The 17,190-nt window shown below is 46.4% G+C and overlaps 1 protein-coding gene and 1 pseudogene across 3 annotated transcripts in view; one reads left to right on the forward strand and one right to left on the reverse strand.

The window, feature by feature from the left end:
* The window catches only part of LOC143773139 (ubiquilin-1-like), a 63,954-nt pseudogene extending 49,188 nt beyond the window's left edge, over positions 1–14,766 (reverse strand). Inside the window, exons 1-2 of the transcript XR_013215107.1 lie at positions 14,692–14,766; positions 4,296–4,417 (exon numbers count right to left, since the gene is read on the reverse strand). The product of XR_013215107.1 is annotated as a ubiquilin-1-like (transcript). The remainder of the gene's footprint in view (positions 1–4,295; positions 4,418–14,691) is intronic.
* RCCD1 (RCC1 domain containing 1) overlaps positions 14,584–17,190 on the forward strand; it is a 41,417-nt gene continuing 38,810 nt past the window's right edge. The window contains exon 1 of one of the 2 annotated variants that reach the window (XM_077260714.1): positions 14,584–14,942. In XM_077260714.1, coding sequence (XP_077116829.1) covers positions 14,786–14,942 — 157 coding nt within the window. In that variant the 5' untranslated portion in view covers positions 14,584–14,785. The remainder of the gene's footprint in view (positions 14,943–17,190) is intronic. The other variant, XM_077260713.1, reaches the window with a different exon arrangement.

Genomic DNA, 17,190 nt, shown 5'->3' on the forward strand with positions numbered 1-17,190 from the left:
GCGTGGGAAAGCTTTTCCTGATCTGTTTATTGTTTAAAACATAATAAAACTTATTGAAACAAAAAAGAAAAAGTAATCATAAGTCCACTGTTCTTTGAATATCCTACACTCCGAGTCAATTTTTCTCTTTCTTAACGTCATTGTTTCCTAGGGATTCCAAATTGCTATTAGTAAAATACCAATAGATATATATACAGCCCTACAAAAACAATATACCAACAATCACCCCCATATAGGTCCAGCTCCCATGCTCTGTGTTCCCCCATATAGGTCCATGTTGTGAATTCTGCTTTTGGGCTCCCTCCGGTGGTTGTAGGTGGTAATGCAGTTGCCCCTGAGTTGCAGTCCTGGTCAGGTGTATCTGCTGATTGCAGTTCTGACTGGGGTATTTAGGCGTGCAGGATTCATTAGTCCTTGCCAGTTGTCAATTGTTGTTGGGAGATATAGGACCTCTGCCTGGTTCCTCCTGCCTTTCTGCCAAATCAGCAAAGATAAGTGTCTGGGTTTTTTTTTTCCTGTGGCACACATGTTGTGTGCTTCACAATTCAGTGCTATTCTTTGTGTTTTCTTGTCCAGCTTAGATTGTGTCAGTATTTTCTCAGTCTTGTTGGATTCTCTGGAGTGGCAGATATACATTCCATGTCTTTAGTTAGATTGTGGAACTTTTTGTATTATCTGCTGTGGATATTTTTGGAAGGGTTTTAATAGTGACCACCTAGTAATCTGTCCTATCCTTTCCTATTTAGCTAGAGTGGCCTCTTTTGCTAAATCCTGTTTTCTACCTGCGTGTGTCTATTCTTCTCCTACTCACAGTCATTATTCGTGGGGGGCTGCCTATCCTTTGGGGGTCTGCTCTGAGGCAGGGTAGCATTCCTATTTCCATCTATAGGGGTATTTAGTCCTCCGGCTGTGTCGAGGTGTCTAGGGTATGTTAGGCACACCCCACGGCTACTTCTAGTTGCGGTGTTAGTTCAGGATTTGCGGTCAGTACAGGTTCCACCGACTCCAGAGAAAGTTTCATGCGGCTCCAAGGTCACCAGATCATAACAGTACAACTGGCCTGTAATGAGTTAAATGCATCTCAGAAGAAGGGAAGAAAGGTGTTGAGCCATTTTTTTTTTTCTGCAGTCTGTTTTGTCTTTTTTTCCCTCTTTATTTATGGGTGGCTGAGGAGTCTTGTGCCAGCATGGATGTTCAGGAATTAGCTTCTCGTGTAGACCAGCTTGCTGCTAGGGTACAGGGTATTTTTGATTATATTGTTCAGACTCCTGCTTAAGAGCCAAAAATTCCTACTCCTGATTTTTTTTTTGGTGATAGGTCCAAATTTTTGGGTTTTAAAAATAATTGTAAACTGTTTTTTGCTCTGAGACCGCGATCCTCCGGTGATTCCATTCAGCAGGTTAAAATTGTCATCTCCCTGCTGCGTGGCGATCCACAGGATTGGGCATTTTCCCTGGAATCTGGGAATCCGGCCTTGCTTAATGTAGATTCCTTTTTTCAGGCTTTAGGATTATTATATGATGAACCGAATTCTGTGGATCAAGCGGAGAAAACCTTGTTGACCCTGTCTCAGGGTCAAGAGGCGGCAGAATTGTTTTGTCAGAAATTTAGAAAATGGTCTGTGTTGACTAAATGGAATGATGATGCTTTGGCGGCAATTTTCAGAAAGGGTCTTTCTGAATCCGTTAAAGATGTTATGGTGGGTTTTCCCACGCCTTCCGGTCTGAGTGATTCTATGTCTCTGGCCATTCAGATTGATCGGCGCTTGCGGGAGCGTCAAACTGAGCGCGCTGTGGCGTCGTCCTTAGAGCAAAGTCATTGTGGCGACGCTTCTCATGTCATTTCAGTCTGCCCTAAGCGGACAAAAAAGGATCGCTAGTTCATTTACTATCAGTACTGTACAACCTAAATTTCTGTTATCGGTGTCCTTGATCTGCTCATTGTCATCATTTTCTGTCATGGCGTTTCTGGATTCAGGCGCCGCCTTGAACTTAATGGATTTTGAGTTTGCCAGGCGTTGTGGTTTTCCCTTGCAGCCTTTGCAGAACCCTATTCCTTTAAGGGGGATTGATGCTACACCTTTGGCTAAAAATAAGCCCCAGTTTTGGACACAGGTGACCATGCACATGGCGCCAGCCCATCAGGAAGATTGTCGATTTCTGGTATTGCATAATTTGCATGATGTTATCGTGCTGGGTTTCCCGTGGTTGCAGGTACATAATCCTGTGTTGGATTGGAAATCTATGTCTGTGACTAGTTGGGGTTGTCAGGGGGTTCATAATGATGTTCCTTTGATGTCAATCTCCTCTTCTTCCTCTTCTGAAATTCCAGAGTTTTTGTCTGATTTTCAGGATGTATTCGATGAGCCCAAGTCCAGTTCCCTTCCACCGCACAGGGACTGTGATTGTGCGATTGACTTGATTCCAGGCAGTGAGTTTCCTAAGGGCCGACTTTTCAACCTGTCTGTGCCTGAACATACCGCCATGCGGAGTTATGTTAAGGAGTCTTTGGAGAAAGGGCATATTCGGCCATCTTCTTCACCGTTGGGAGCAGGTTTTTTTTTTGTTGCTAAGAAGGATGGCTCCTTGAGACCTTGTATTGATTATCGCCTCTTGAATAAGATCACGGTCAAGTTTCAATACCCTTTACCTTTGCTTTCCGATTTGTTTGCTAGGATTAAGGGGGCTAGTTGGTTTACGAAGATTGACCTTCGGGGGGCATATAATCTTGTTCGTATTAAACAGGGTGATGAATGGAAAACTGCATTTAATACGCCCGAAGGCCATTTTGAATACCTTGTGATGCCATTCGGGCTCACTAACGCTCCATCTGTTTTTCAATCCTTCATGCATGATATCTTCCGGACTTATATTGATAAATTCTTGATTGTATATTTGGACGATATTTTGATTTTTTCCGATGATTGGAAGTCTCATGTGGAACAGGTCAGGATGGTATTTCAGATCCTTCGTGACAATGCTTTGTTTGTGAAGGGGTCTAAGTGTCTCTTTGGGGTGCAGAAGGTTTCTTTTTTGGGCTTTATTTTTTCTCTGTGGATGACCTTCACAGACTCATGACCAAGTTAAATAACAACAATTCCAACATTTTTTTGACATACAAATATGGGAGAGAGTTGGAATTCCTGGACATTAAGATCAAAGTCTCAACGGAGGGCATAATCAATACTAACCTATACAGAAAACCCACAGCCACAAATTCCCTGCTACATGCCACTTCCTCACATCCACCGGCCACCATAAAAGGCATACCAGTAGGCCAATTTCTTAGAGCCAAAAGAATATGCTCTGAAACCTCTAATTTTGAGGATCAAGCTGTCGACCTCACCAAAAGATTCTTAAATCGGGGATATAGTAAAAGGAGCATAAGAAAAGGCTACAGAAGAGCCAAAAATACATCTAGGGAACAGCTTCTTTATTCCTCCAAAAAACCACAGGATAATAGTAATCAGGTAAGGTACATCTCCACGTACAACAACCGTTGGAATGATATAAAAACAATTTTCCATAAACATTGGAATATCCTAATGACGGACCCAATTTTACGGAAAATACTTCCCCCTTTTCCCTCCATGGTAGCGAAGAGGAGCCGTAATCTAAGAGACCTATTGGTACATAGTCATTATGACCCAATAGCTAAATCCATCACTCAGCCCTTAAAAAACGTTTTTTTCCCTTGTGGAACCTGCAAAGCATGCCTCAATATGAAAAGGACATATTCCTTCAGCAACTTTGATGGTTCCAAAAACTTTGACATAAGAAAACACCTTACTTGCTCCTCAGAGGGGATCATCTACCATGCCACGTGCTCATGCAAATTAATATACATCGGACTGACGACCCGTGAGATGAAAATTCGAGTACGGGAACACATTCGTGATATCGAGAAAGCCAAAACAATCACTGACATGTCTCTATTAAAAACAATACCCCGTCATTTTAAAATCCACCATGACTGTAATCCCAAAAGCTTCCTTTTCAAAGCCATAGATCAAATCCACCTAGGCACACGCGGAGGTGATTTAGGCAGATCTTTAGCGCAACTAGAGAGCAAATGGATATATCGCCTGGATACTGTCACCCCTCGTGGCCTAAATGAAAACTTTGGCTTTGTTTCCTTTCTGTAACTGCTCCCTTCGGATTGTTTTTAGGTGTTTTTAACTATTGCTTGTAACTTTTATTTTTATACAGCTTTTTATTAATTAGTTTTTATTCCTCATAGATTCCATCTAATACTGGTGCTTATTATTGGTGATACGTGTTCTATGGTGATACTACCTTTGTGTTTCGAGGATGGCCCGGGCGGACGATGCTGCCAGGACTCCATTTGAATCGGTGCCTCTTTTCCATCCTTTGGTTTCGCTACATCCGGGATGTCCCTGCAATAACCATCCAGCCACCTGATGGATGAAAAATACTCTCCTTTAATGGACTCTTTTTAAATCACAAATTATTTGCATTTTTACAACACTATAGGGGAATAATGTGGGAATGGGTGACTAGGATGTGATGGGAACGTGGGATATAGTGGTATATATTTATATACTTATTTTCATACGCTGGCATGTAGAGGCATGTTTATGTGCGTTAGTATATGCATGGGGACAATATATATATTTCTTTTTATGTGGCAGTTGTAAAAGAGGAAAAGCAGCGTTCACTTTCACTATACCAATTGTGCTTCTCTCCTATCATAGGCTTTCCCTCCCCCCCCCCTTTTATTAACAGTCACATTACACCTTTATATGGCGTTACCACCCATATAAATAACCTTATTTACAATGTCGCCATATCACATACTTGTTTTTCTACACATTTCCCTACCTAGGTTTTATTCATCATATTTTAATCATCCATTCTTTTAATTTTATCATTAATTATTTTTGTACACATACTTATTACATCTAATTTATAGTAACACCATCCTTTTCACATATTTATGTGTAGCTTTCGCCACGAACTTAGTTCCAGCACTTGTTCATTTGTGCACAACAGTTTCACTTTAAACCTCACTAATGTTTTTTTCCTCTTTTCAGCCACCGTCCCCTTTAGGTTTCTATATATTTTACTTCGTATATACACATGTAGTTATCATTCCTTAGGCACGCCCTTCCCCTCCCCTTCTTGTCCCACCTCGGTCCGCCCCCTTTCCCCTTAACATTTCCTCCCCCCGTCCCCTATTTTCTTTTCATCAGGATAATATTGGGCCAATCGTTGTAGCAAACGCCCACTGCTATGACGGTACGATTCGCTCCTACTGCGCATGACCCCTTCTCCTTCCACTCCGTGTGGTTGCGTTCGCTGCGCGCACGTTGGTTCCCCCTCTGGTCCTAAGGCTAGGTGCGCATGCGCGGGTTCCGTATGCCCCCTCTGACTTCCGGACGCGCCGAATCACGTGACAGCAGTGCGTTCCACTGCGTGCCACGGTGCGCTATTCCGGAAGTCCCTTTGGTAAGGCGGGACGGCCCTGTACGCGTGCGCCAACTGTAGCACTAACGGACCTCCTCCTCAGCAGTCGTCATCACCATAGACACTATATAAACTTCAATAACACCTACCAAACTATCCACGCCCCTTTTGAAGAAGCTAATTGCGAAACGGCGCTTGTCGGGCGCAGGGGAGCCCTCACAGCACTCTGTCTTTGGCGCACAGATCCGGAACATTTAATTGCAGGTAAATCATTATCTCCAGCTACCTTGTTTGGCTTAATCGCATATAAATCAGGCTACATAGTGTGTCTTTTCACTCCCCAGGGACTTACAGCAAATTTTTTGCTATCACTCTGGGTACATCTGATTTAATGTTGCACATGTAAATCACTATCTCTAGCTACCTTGTTTGGCTTCATTGCACATAAATCAGGCAACATAGTGTGTCTTTCCACTCCCCAGGGACTTACAGCAAATCTTTGCTATCACTCTGGGTACACCTGATTTAATGCTGCACATTCAGTGATTTTTGCCTCTACTATCATATGCCAAAACTGAGTCTGTGTGCTACCTATTCTTGTGTATAATTCTATGAGCTTTATGATATTTGCACAATTTAGCTCTCTGTTTCTTTGGGCATAATGCTGTGTTAGTCTCCCCTGGTATTTGGAGGTTTCCGTTCCCCCCCATTTTTGTCTATTCTTATAATTGTTTCATGTATTACATGCTTTTAGAACAAGTTTCATAATAAATATTTTGCTTTTACTAGCATTTTCTCCTTCACTTCATTTTTCTCAGTGGCATTTACCACTTGAGAATGTATTTTGATTTATGCTGGAGTGACTTTAGCCACTGCTAAATATAAGGACTATGGGAATAATCGCTTTTTCTGTATTCTATAAACAGATTGTCCGCTTCCAATTTAAAATGGACTTTAAGGCCAGGGAAAAAAACTGGCAGAATAAGGCATCCAATTTGTTTAGACAGGGGGCCTCCAATACCATTGGGGAAGCAGTTACACCAAACAAAGATTTGATTAGAACGTATAGGAATGCTTTATACAAAAAAACAAGGCTCTGGTGGAATAGAGCAACATTGGAAAACTATATGGAGAAGCAAATAATCCCCAGAGGACTGAGAGTCCAGCTATATCCGTCCTTCGAATTAGAGGACGACGTTCTCATTAAGAGATGGACTTCAGCTGCGACCACATGTTCCCTGGACTTTATCCAGATCATTATTGACAAGAATACTATGTCACTACAATCAATAGACTGAGATTGAGGACTATGAGAAACAACTTGTAAAAGACGTCCCTGTTGACAATCTGGATACAATTATGACTGAAATCAACAGAGATGTGGATAAATGGGAAAACGAAATTTGTCAGAATAAAATGAAAAAATTCCAGAGAGATACCAACGATTATGATACTGGCAAAATTTACCGATGGCAAATCAAGAGGAAAAATCCCCCTATCAGGGGTAAAACGAGTGACTGGAAGAAAACCAAATTTTCTCATGAGAGAAGCCCCTCTGCAAGCTTAGCCATATCAAGCTCTGATAATAATACTTCTTTGAGTGAGGGTGAAAACGCTGCTGGGGAAACTCCGAAGAGATTACCTGACATCTTTACTAGGTCTAAAGCACTTCACACACAAGGGGACCAACTGAAGGTAATCAATCTGTCTAAACACACGCTATCCTTGGTGGAGGTGAGACTCCTGGAGAGGGGTTTGACCTTCTCCCCTACTTGTCGGTTAGATACCTTCACTGCTGTGAAGGATCTACACCTTTTCTCCAGGAAGCTCATCCTCAAAAAATTACATTACAAAAGTGACACAAATGACACCTTCTCCACAGTGGAAGAAAGGGAAGCGTTGAAAAATCTGGAAGAGCTCCTGGAGGAAAATGCACCACCACAGGTAAGTAATTTTCCACACAGGTTATTCAATAAATCCAAAAAATTCCCTCCTATAAATACATGTTCGGCCATAGAGGTCTTCACCAAGGTACTCACTACAGAAATTGAGGCCCTCGCTCAGAAACCCCTTTGGACCTCTAACCTCAAAAAGGAAGAGAAACAGGCCTTGATTCACCTACAATCCCTTAATGATGTAGTCTTCAAACCAGCGGATAAGGGGGGAAATTTAGTAATTTGGCCAACCAATATGTATGAAAAACAAGCATACAAATTACTGAATGCCCCCCTCTGCTACAAAAAGTTGCCGTTTAACCCTCTTACTAAGTATCAAAAGGATCTTCTGGACATTATAGAAAAGGCATTTGAGAAAGGCATTGTCACCAAAAAGATGGTGGAATCAATCCACAAACTGCATCCCAGACTCCCCACCCTATATCTGATTCCCAAACTCCATAAAGATCCATTGGATCCACCCAGAAGGCCAATCATTTCTGGCAACGGCGGCTTATGTGAGATCATTTCTGATTTTATTGATTTCTATTTAAAACCCCTAGTCTTTACCTTACCATCTTATATCCAAGATACAACATCGGCCCTACAAAAATTTAACAATCTTTATTTGGAAGACCATATGCTCATGGTGACCGCCGATGTGGAGGCCCTGTACACCTCCATCCGACATGAGGATGGCCTCAAAGCAGTGGCATGGTATCTTCAAACCAGCAACCTGGACCCAGATCTGACCAATCTAATCTTAATTCTTTTGGAATTTGTTCTCACACATAACGTTTTTACTTTCAATAAACAAATTTATTTACAGACACAAGGTATAGCCATGGGGGCCTCATGTGCCCCCTCATATGCTAACCTCTTCTTAGGAGCATGGGAAAGGGAAATTTTTCTGGGTGACACCATCCCTGAAATACAAGGAGTGCAGGACTGGGTGAGATACATCGATTATGTATGGTTTGTATGGGAGGGAACTGTGGATGACCTTCACAGACTCCTGACCAAGTTAAATAACAACAATTCCAACATTTTTTTGACATACAAATATGGGAGAGAGTTGGAATTCCTGGACATTAAGATCAAAGTCTCAACGGAGGGCATAATCAATACTAACCTGTACAGAAAACCCACAGCCACAAATTCCCTGCTACATGCCACTTCCTCACATCCACCGGCCACCATAAAAGGCATACCAGTAGGCCAATTTCTTAGAGCCAAAAGAATATGCTCTGAAACCTCTAATTTTGAGGATCAAGCTGTCGACCTCACCAAAAGATTCTTAAATCGGGGATATAGTAAAAGGAGCATAAGAAAAGGCTATAGAAGAGCCAAAAATACATCTAGGGAACAGCTTATTTATTCCTCCAAAAAACCACAGGATAATAGTAATCAGGTAAGGTACATCTCCACGTACAACAACCGTTGGAATGATATAAAAACAATTTTCCATAAACATTGGAATATCCTAATGACGGACCCAATTTTACGGAAAATCCTTCCCCCTTTTCCCTCCATGGTAGCGAAGAGGAGCCGTAATCTAAGAGACCTATTGGTACATAGTCATTATGACCCAATAGCTAAATCCATCACTCAGCCCTTGTTTTTTTCCCTTGTGGAACCTGCAAAGCATGCCTCAATATGAAAAGGACATATTCCTTCAGCAACTTTGATGGTTCCAAAAACTTTGACATAAGAAAACACCTTACTTGCTCCTCAGAGGGGATCATCTACCATGCCACGTGCTCATGCAAATTAATATACAGTTAGGTCCATATACACTCACTGGCCACTTTATTAGGTACACCTGTCCAACTTCTTGTTAACACTTAATTTCCAATCAGCCAATCACATGGCGGCAACTCAGTGCATTTAGGCATGTAGACATGGTCAAGACAATCTCCTGCAGTTCAAACCGAGCATCAGTATGGGGAAGAAAGGTGATTTGAGTGCCTTTGAACGTGGCATGGTTGTTGGTGCCAGAAGGGCTGGTCTGAGTATTTCAGAAACTGCTGATCTACTGGGATTTTCACGCACAACCATCTCTAGGGTTTACAGAGAATGGTCCGAAAAAGAAAAAAAATCCAGTGAGCGGCAGTTCTGTGGGCGGAAATGCCTTGTTGATGCCAGAGGTCAGAGGAGAATGGGCAGACTGGTTCGAGCTGATAGAAAGGCAACAGTGACTCAAATCGCCACCCGTTACAACCAAGGTAGGCCTAAGAGCATCTCTGAACGCACAGTGCGTCGAACTTTGAGGCAGATGGGCTACAGCAGCAGAAGACCACACCGGGTACCACTCCTTTCAGCTAAGAACAGGAAACTGAGGCTACAATTTGTACAAGCTCATCGAAATTGGACAGTAGAAGATTGGAAAAACGTTGCTTGGTCTGATGAGTCTCGATTTCTGCTGCGACATTCGGATGGTAGGGTCAGAATTTGGCGTAAACAACATGAAAGCATGAATCCATCCTGCCTTGTATGGAGCATCTTTGGGATGTGCAGCCGACAAATCTGCGGCAACTGTGTGATGCCATCATGTCAATATGGACCAAAATCTCTGAGGAATGCTTCCAGCACCTTGTTGAATCTATGCCATGAAGAATTGAGGCAGTTCTGAAGGCAAAAGGGGTCCAACCCGTTACTAGCATGGTGTACCTAATAAAGTGGCCGGTGAGTGTATATTTGGACAGAGACATCATTTTTCTAATTTTGGTCATAGACATTACCACAATGAATTTTAAACAAAACAATTCAGATGCAGTTGAAGTTCAGACTTTCAGCTTTCATTTGAGGGTATCCACATTAAAATTGGATGAAGGGTTTAGGAGTTTCAGCTCCTTAACATGTGCCACCCTGTTTTTAAAGGGACCAGAAGTAATTGGACAGATTCAATAATTTTAAATAAAATGTTCATTTTTAGTACTTGGTTGAAAACCCTTTGTTGGCAATGACTGCCTGATGTCTAGAACTCATGGACATCACCAGACGCTGTGTTTCCTCCTTTTTGATGCTCTGCCAGGCCTTCACTGCGGTGGTTTTCAGTTGCTGTTTGTTTGTGGGCCTTTCTGTCTGAAGTTTAGTCTTTAACAAGTGAAACGCATGCTCAATTGGGTTGAGATCAGGTGACTGACTTGGCCTTTCAAGAATATTCCACTTATTTGTTTTAATAAACTCCTGGGTTGCTTTGGCTTTATGTTTTGGGTCATTGTCCATCCGTAGTATGAAACAACGACCAATCAGTTTGGCTGCATTTGGCTGGATCTGAGCACACAGTATGTCTCTGAATACTTCAGAATTAATTTGGCTGCTTCTGTCCTGTGTCACATCATCAATAAACACTAGTGACCCAGTGCCACTGGCAGCCATGCATGCCCAAGCCATCACACTGCCTCCGCCGTGTTTTACAGATGATGTGGTATGCTTTGGATCATGAGCTGTACCACACCTTTGCCATACTTTTCTCTTTCCATCATTCTGGTAGAGGTTGATCTTGGTTTCATCTGTCCAAAGAATGTTCTTCCAGAACTGTTCTAGCTTTTTTAGATGTTTTTTAGCATAGTCCAGTCTAGCCATTTTATTCTTGATGCTTATGAGTGACTTGCACCGTGCAGTGAACCCTCTGTATTTACTTTCATGCAGTCTTCTCTTTATGGTAGATTTGGATATTGATACGCCGACCTCCTGGAGAGTGTTGGTCACTTGGTTGGCTGTTGTGAAGAGGTTTCTCTTCACCATGGAGATTATTCTGCGATCATCCACCACTGTTGTCTTCCGTGGGCGCTCAGGTCTTTTTGCATTGATGAGTTCACCAGTGCTTTCTTTGTTTCTCAGGATGTACAAAACTGTAGATTTTGCCACTCCTAATATTGTAGCAATTTCTCGGATGGGTTTTTTCTGTTTTCGCAGCTTAAGGATGGCTTGTTTCACCTGCATGGAGAGCTCCTTTGACCGCATGTTTACTTCACAGCAAAACCTTCCAAATGCAAGCACCACACCTCAAATCATCTCCAGGCCTTTTATCTGCTTAATTGAGAATGACATAACAAAGGGATTGCCCACACCTGTCCATGAAATAGCCTTGGAGTCAATTGTCCAATTACTTTTGGTCCCTTTAAAAACAGGGTGGCACATGTTAAGGAGTTGAAACTCCTAAACCTTTCATCCAATTTTAATGTGGATACCCTCAAATGAAAGCTGAAAGTCTGAACTTCAACTGCATCTGAATGGTTTTGTATAAAATTCATTGTGGTAATGTCTATAACCAAAATTAGAAAAATGTTGTGTCTGTCCAAATATATATGGACCTAACTGTATATCGGACTGACGACCCGTGAGATGAAAATTCGAGTACGGGAACACATTCGTGATATCGAGAAAGCCAAAACAATCACTGACATGTCTCTACCCGCCGAAATGACGGTTGCGACGGATCCGTCGCCCATAGGCGGCCATTCTATGGAATGACGGACGCGACGGATCCGCTGCGAACCGTCATTTCGGGGTTGACAAAAAACGTTTCAATATCCGTCTATATCTAGACAACGTCCGCCAAATTTCGACGGATCCGTCGCATGACGGATGGAACTGACGACCATCCGTCACAATCCGTCGCCAATGCAAGTCTATGGGAAAATAACGGATCCGCCAAAAAAAATGACGGATCCGTTATTTGAGGAAACTGGCGGTTTTAGACTGACGCCAAAAAACTGAAGTGTGAAAGAGGCCTTAGATGTCCCCCACACGCAGGGTCCCTCTGAGCAACGGTAAGATGTCTCCCACATGCAGCGTCCCTCTGCGCCACGGCAAAATGTGTCCCACACACGAAACGTCCCTCTGCGCCACAGTAAGATGTCCCCCAAACGAAGCATCCCTCTGCGCCACGGTAAGATGTGTCCCCCACACGAAGCATCCCTCTGCGCCACGGTAAGATGTGTCCCCCACACGCTGCGTCCCTCTGCGCAACGGTAAGATGTCTCACACGCAGCGTCCCTCTGCGCCACGGTAAAATGTGTCCCACACACGAAGCATCCCTCTGCGCCACGGTAAGATGTGTCCGACACACGCTGCATCCCTCTGCGCAACGGTAAGATGTCTCACACACGCAGCGTCCCTCTGCGCCACGGCAAAATGTGTCCCACACACGAAGCGTCCCTCTGCGCCACGGTAAGATGTCCTTCTGTGCCATGGTAAGATGTGTCCCCCACACACACGAAGCGTCCCTCTGTGCCACGGTAAGATGTCCTTCTGTGCCATGGTAACATGTGTCCCCCACACGCAGCGACCCTCTGCACCACGGTAAGATGTCTGCCACACGCAGCGTCCCTCTGTGCTATGGTAAGATGTCTCCACACGCAGTGTCCTTCTGCGCCACTGTAAGATGCATCCCTCTGTTCTACGGTAAGATGTGTCTCACTGCGTCACGGTAAGATGCCCCCCACACGCAGTGTCCCTCCGCCACGGTAAGATGGGTCCCCTCAAATGCAGCGACCCTCTGTGCATCGGTAAGATGTCCCCCACACGCAGCATTCCTCTGCGCCACGGTAAGATGTCCCCCACACGCAGCGTCCCACTGCATCATGGTAAGATGTCCCCCACACGCAGCGTCCCTCTGCGCCACTGTAAGATGTGTCCCCCACACACAGCGTCCTTCTGTTCTACGGTAAGATGTGTCCCACTGCGTCATGGTAAGATGGGTCCCTCCACACGCAGCGACCCTCTGCGCCACGGTAAGATGTCCGCCACATGCAGTGTCCCTCTGCGCTACGGTAAGATGTCCCCCACACGCAGTGTCCCTCTGCGCCACTGTAAGATGTGACCCCCCACACGCAGTGTCCCTCTGTTCCATGGTAAGATGTGTGTCCCCCTCACACACACGCAGCGTCCATTTGAGCCATGGTAAAATGTGTCCCCCACACGCAGCGTACCTCTGCGCAACGGTAAGATGTGTCCCCCACACGCAGCGTACCTCTGCACCACGGTAAGATGTCCGCCACGTGCAGCATCCCTCTAAGCTACGGTAAGATGTCCCCCACACACAGTGTCCCTCTGCGCCACGGTAACATGTCTCCCACACGCAGCATCCCTCTGCGCAACGGTAAGATGTGTCCCCCACATGCAGTCACTGTGCCACGGTAAGATGTGTCCCCCACATGCAGTCACTGTGCCATGGTAAGATGTGTTCCCCCCCACACACAACATCCCTCTGCGCCACCGTAAGATGTGTCCCCCACACGCAGCGTCCCTCTGCGCCACGGTAAGATGTCCGCTACATGCAGCGTCCCTCTACGCTACAGTAAGATGTACCCCACATGCAGTGACCCTCTGTTCTACGGTAAGATGTGTCCCCCACACGCAGCGTCCCTTTGTGCCACGGTAAGACGTGTCCCCCACACGCAGCGTCCCTCTGCGCAACGGTAAGATGTGTTCCCCACATGCAGTAACTCTGCGCCACGGTAAGATGTGTCCCCCACACGAAGCGTCCCCCTGCGCCACGGTAAGATGTGTCCCCCACATGTAGTCACTCTGCGCCACAGTAAGATGTGTCCCCCCACACGCAGCGTTCCTCTGCGCCACGGTAAGATGTTCCCCACATGCAGCATCCATCTGTGCTACGGTAAGATGTGTCCCCCACACGCAGTGTCTCTCTGTGCCATGGTAATTTGCGTATACACACGCAGTGTCCCTCTGCGCCGTGGTGACGTGGGCATCAGCGTGGTGGAGCTGACAGCTGCTGTGCCACTATTGGAACGTTCTACGACTGCTGATACGGTGGAGTTGGGACAACTCCGCAGATCTGGGAAGGCTGGAGGATTAGTGGGGACCATGAGGCCTTTGGTTTCCCACAGGTCCTTCTGTAGGATGATACGGCCGTTAGAGGCAATGTAAGTACTGCAGCCACTCAGCAGAACGACAAAGGGACTACAAGTCCCAGAAATGCAAGGCTCCAGATAAGACTATCACTGAATACCAGGAAGCATTGGAAACGGGGATGAGAAAGAACTATAACTTCCAAAACTGCAGATATAGGCTCTCATGGGATGCAAGTGATCATTGTTACAGGAGAGAACTACAAGTCTCAGATAATGAAAGCTGCAGATACAAGTCTATCATGTAACAGCATAAGCTGACTACAGGTCCCAGAAAATACAAGTCTGTAATATTGGAAATCAGGAGCTACTCTACACTACACGGGTGATTAAACTAAAGAACTACAAGTCCCAGGGAGTAAGAGCTGGAAAGATATGCTGTGGTTATGAGATGCCAGGAAACATTATATGAGAGAACTACAAGTCCCAGAACTTCAAAGCTCCTTCCACCTGCAGCAGTGACTGCTCCTCACGTGACTGGTCACGTGTCAGTGACGTCATCGCTCGCCAATCACCCGCTGCAGTATCCGGGCCCAGGCGCCTCATGCTGTGGTTCGGGTTTGGATTCGGAGGCTTCGGGCCGCTGAGATCCGGGACAGAGGCCGCACTGAGTGCCCCGGAGCCAGTGCAGCACCACGGCCTGGACAGGGAGACGCTCACCAAGGCCGTGCCGTCGTGGAGTTACACCGCCTACGTGACAGGTGCGCCACCTGCTGGCCACAGCCTGTATGGCTGCTTATGAGCTCTGCCGTTGTGCCCCTTGTAGGACTGCACTGTGTGACAGGTGCGCCACCTGCTGTCCACAGCTTGTATGCCCGCTTATGATCACTGCCGCTGTGCCCCTTGTAGGACTGCACTGTGTGACAAGCTCTCTAGTTTTATTGGGACTAAGGGGGTTTCATTAATAATTCTGTAGCTATTTTTTTCTAGCTTTTTGTTAAAAATAATAAATTCACCTTTCCTGCTCCAGCTCTTCCCTGCTGTCCTGGTCTTTGATGACAGGCTGCAGTGGTGACATCATGTTTTCAGTGCACATGACCGCTACATCCAATGGGCTCAGCGGCATCTGTCTACGTTGGCAGAGGCCAGTGATTGGCTGCAGCGGTGACATAACTACATCACACATGAGCACTGCAGCCAATCACTGGGCTCTGCCAATATATAGACAGTACGAGCCGCTGAGTCCAGTGACTGGCTGCAGTAGTCACTTGGCCTGTAGTCGTGTTACCACTGCAGCCAATCACTGGGCTTTGTCAGTTTAGACAGCACAAAGTGCTCAGCTCAGTAATTGGCTGCAGCGGTCACTTGCACTGCAGTCAATCACTGGGCTCAGCAGCTTGTGCGGTCTATATTGGCAGAACTCTGTGATTGGGCGTGTCCAATCAGTGGCCTTTGGCAATGTAGACAGTAAAAGCACAGTGATTGGCTGCAGTGGTCAATTGCACTGTAGTCAGTGGCAAACCCACATGTGCACATGACTACTGCAACCAATCACATGGCTCTGGCGATGTAGCGAAATGCCAAGGCCAGTGATTGGCTACAGCTTGTCAACAAAGACAGAGGAAGCGGCGGACCTGGGGAGAAGAATGAGGTAGCTGTGTTTACATTTTCTTGCCCATAGAGAGAAAATAATCCCAGACCGCCCCTTTAAGCTGATGAGCATCTGCTTCCTTTTCAGCTTTAATCGCTTTGTGGCTGTGACAGTGGAATTAATTGTTTTTGGGGTTAAGCTCTAAGACTTAGGGATTCTAGGAAACTGTGGATTTGGGCACCTGCTTATCTTTTCACCCATGGGCGTGTGATTTCCAGGAGTCTAACCTGTTTTCTTGTACCAGCGACTGTCCTGATCTACTGCAGCTCTTGGCAGAGTATGGTCAGGGATGGAGAAGGCTGGCACTGAGATGGGTCAGGGAAGGAGGAGGCTGGCACTGAGATGGGTCAGGGAAGGAGGAGGCTGGCACTGAGATGGGTCAGGGAAGGAGGAGGCTGGCACTGAGATGGGTCAGGGAAGGAGGAGGCTGGCACTGAGATGGGTCAGGGATGGAGAAGGCTGGCACTGATATGGGTCAGGGAAGGAGGAGGCTGGCACTGAGATGGGTCAGGGAAGGAGGAGGCTGGCACTGAGATGGGTCAGGGAAGGAGGAGGCTGGCACTGAGATGGGTCAGGGAAGGAGGAGGCTGGCACTGAGATGGGTCAGGGAAGGAGGAGGCTGGCACTGAGATGGGTCAGGGAAGGAGGAGGCTGGCACTGAGATGGGTCAGGGATGGAGAAGGCTGGCACTGAGATGGGTCAGGGAAGGAGGAGGCTGGCACTGAGATGGGTCAGGGAAGGAGGAGGCTGGCACTGAGATGGGTCAGGGATGGAGAAGGCTGGCACTGAGATGGGTCAGGGAAGGAGGAGGCTGGCACTGAGATGGGTCAGGGAAGGAGGAGGCTGGCACTGAGATGGGTCAGGGAAGGAGGAGGCTGGCACTGAGATGGGTCAGGGAAGGAGGAGGCTGGCACTGAGATGGGTCAGGGATGGAGAAGGCTGGCACTGATATGGGTCAGGGAAGGAGGAGGCTGGCACTGAGATGGGTCAGGGAAGGAGGAGGCTGGCACTGAGATGGGTCAGGGAAGGAGGAGGCTGGCACTGAGATGGGTCAGGGAAGGAGGAGGCTGGCACTGAGATGGGTCAGGGAAGGAGGAGGCTGGCACTGAGATGGGTCAGGGAAGGAGGAGGCTGGCACTGAGATGGGTCAGGGATGGAGAAGGCTGGCACTGAGATGGGTCAGGGAAGGAGGAGGCTGGCACTGAGATGGGTCAGGGAAGGAGGAGGCTGGCACTGAGATGGGTCAGGGATGGAGAAGGCTGGCACTGAGATGGGTCAGGGAAGGAGGAGGCTGGCACTGAGATGGGTCAGGGATGGAGAAGGCTGGCACTGAGATGGGTCAGGGAAGGAGGAGGCTG

This window comes from Ranitomeya variabilis, chromosome 1, assembly GCF_051348905.1.
Source record: "Ranitomeya variabilis isolate aRanVar5 chromosome 1, aRanVar5.hap1, whole genome shotgun sequence".
Lineage (NCBI taxonomy): Eukaryota > Metazoa > Chordata > Amphibia > Anura > Dendrobatidae > Ranitomeya > Ranitomeya variabilis.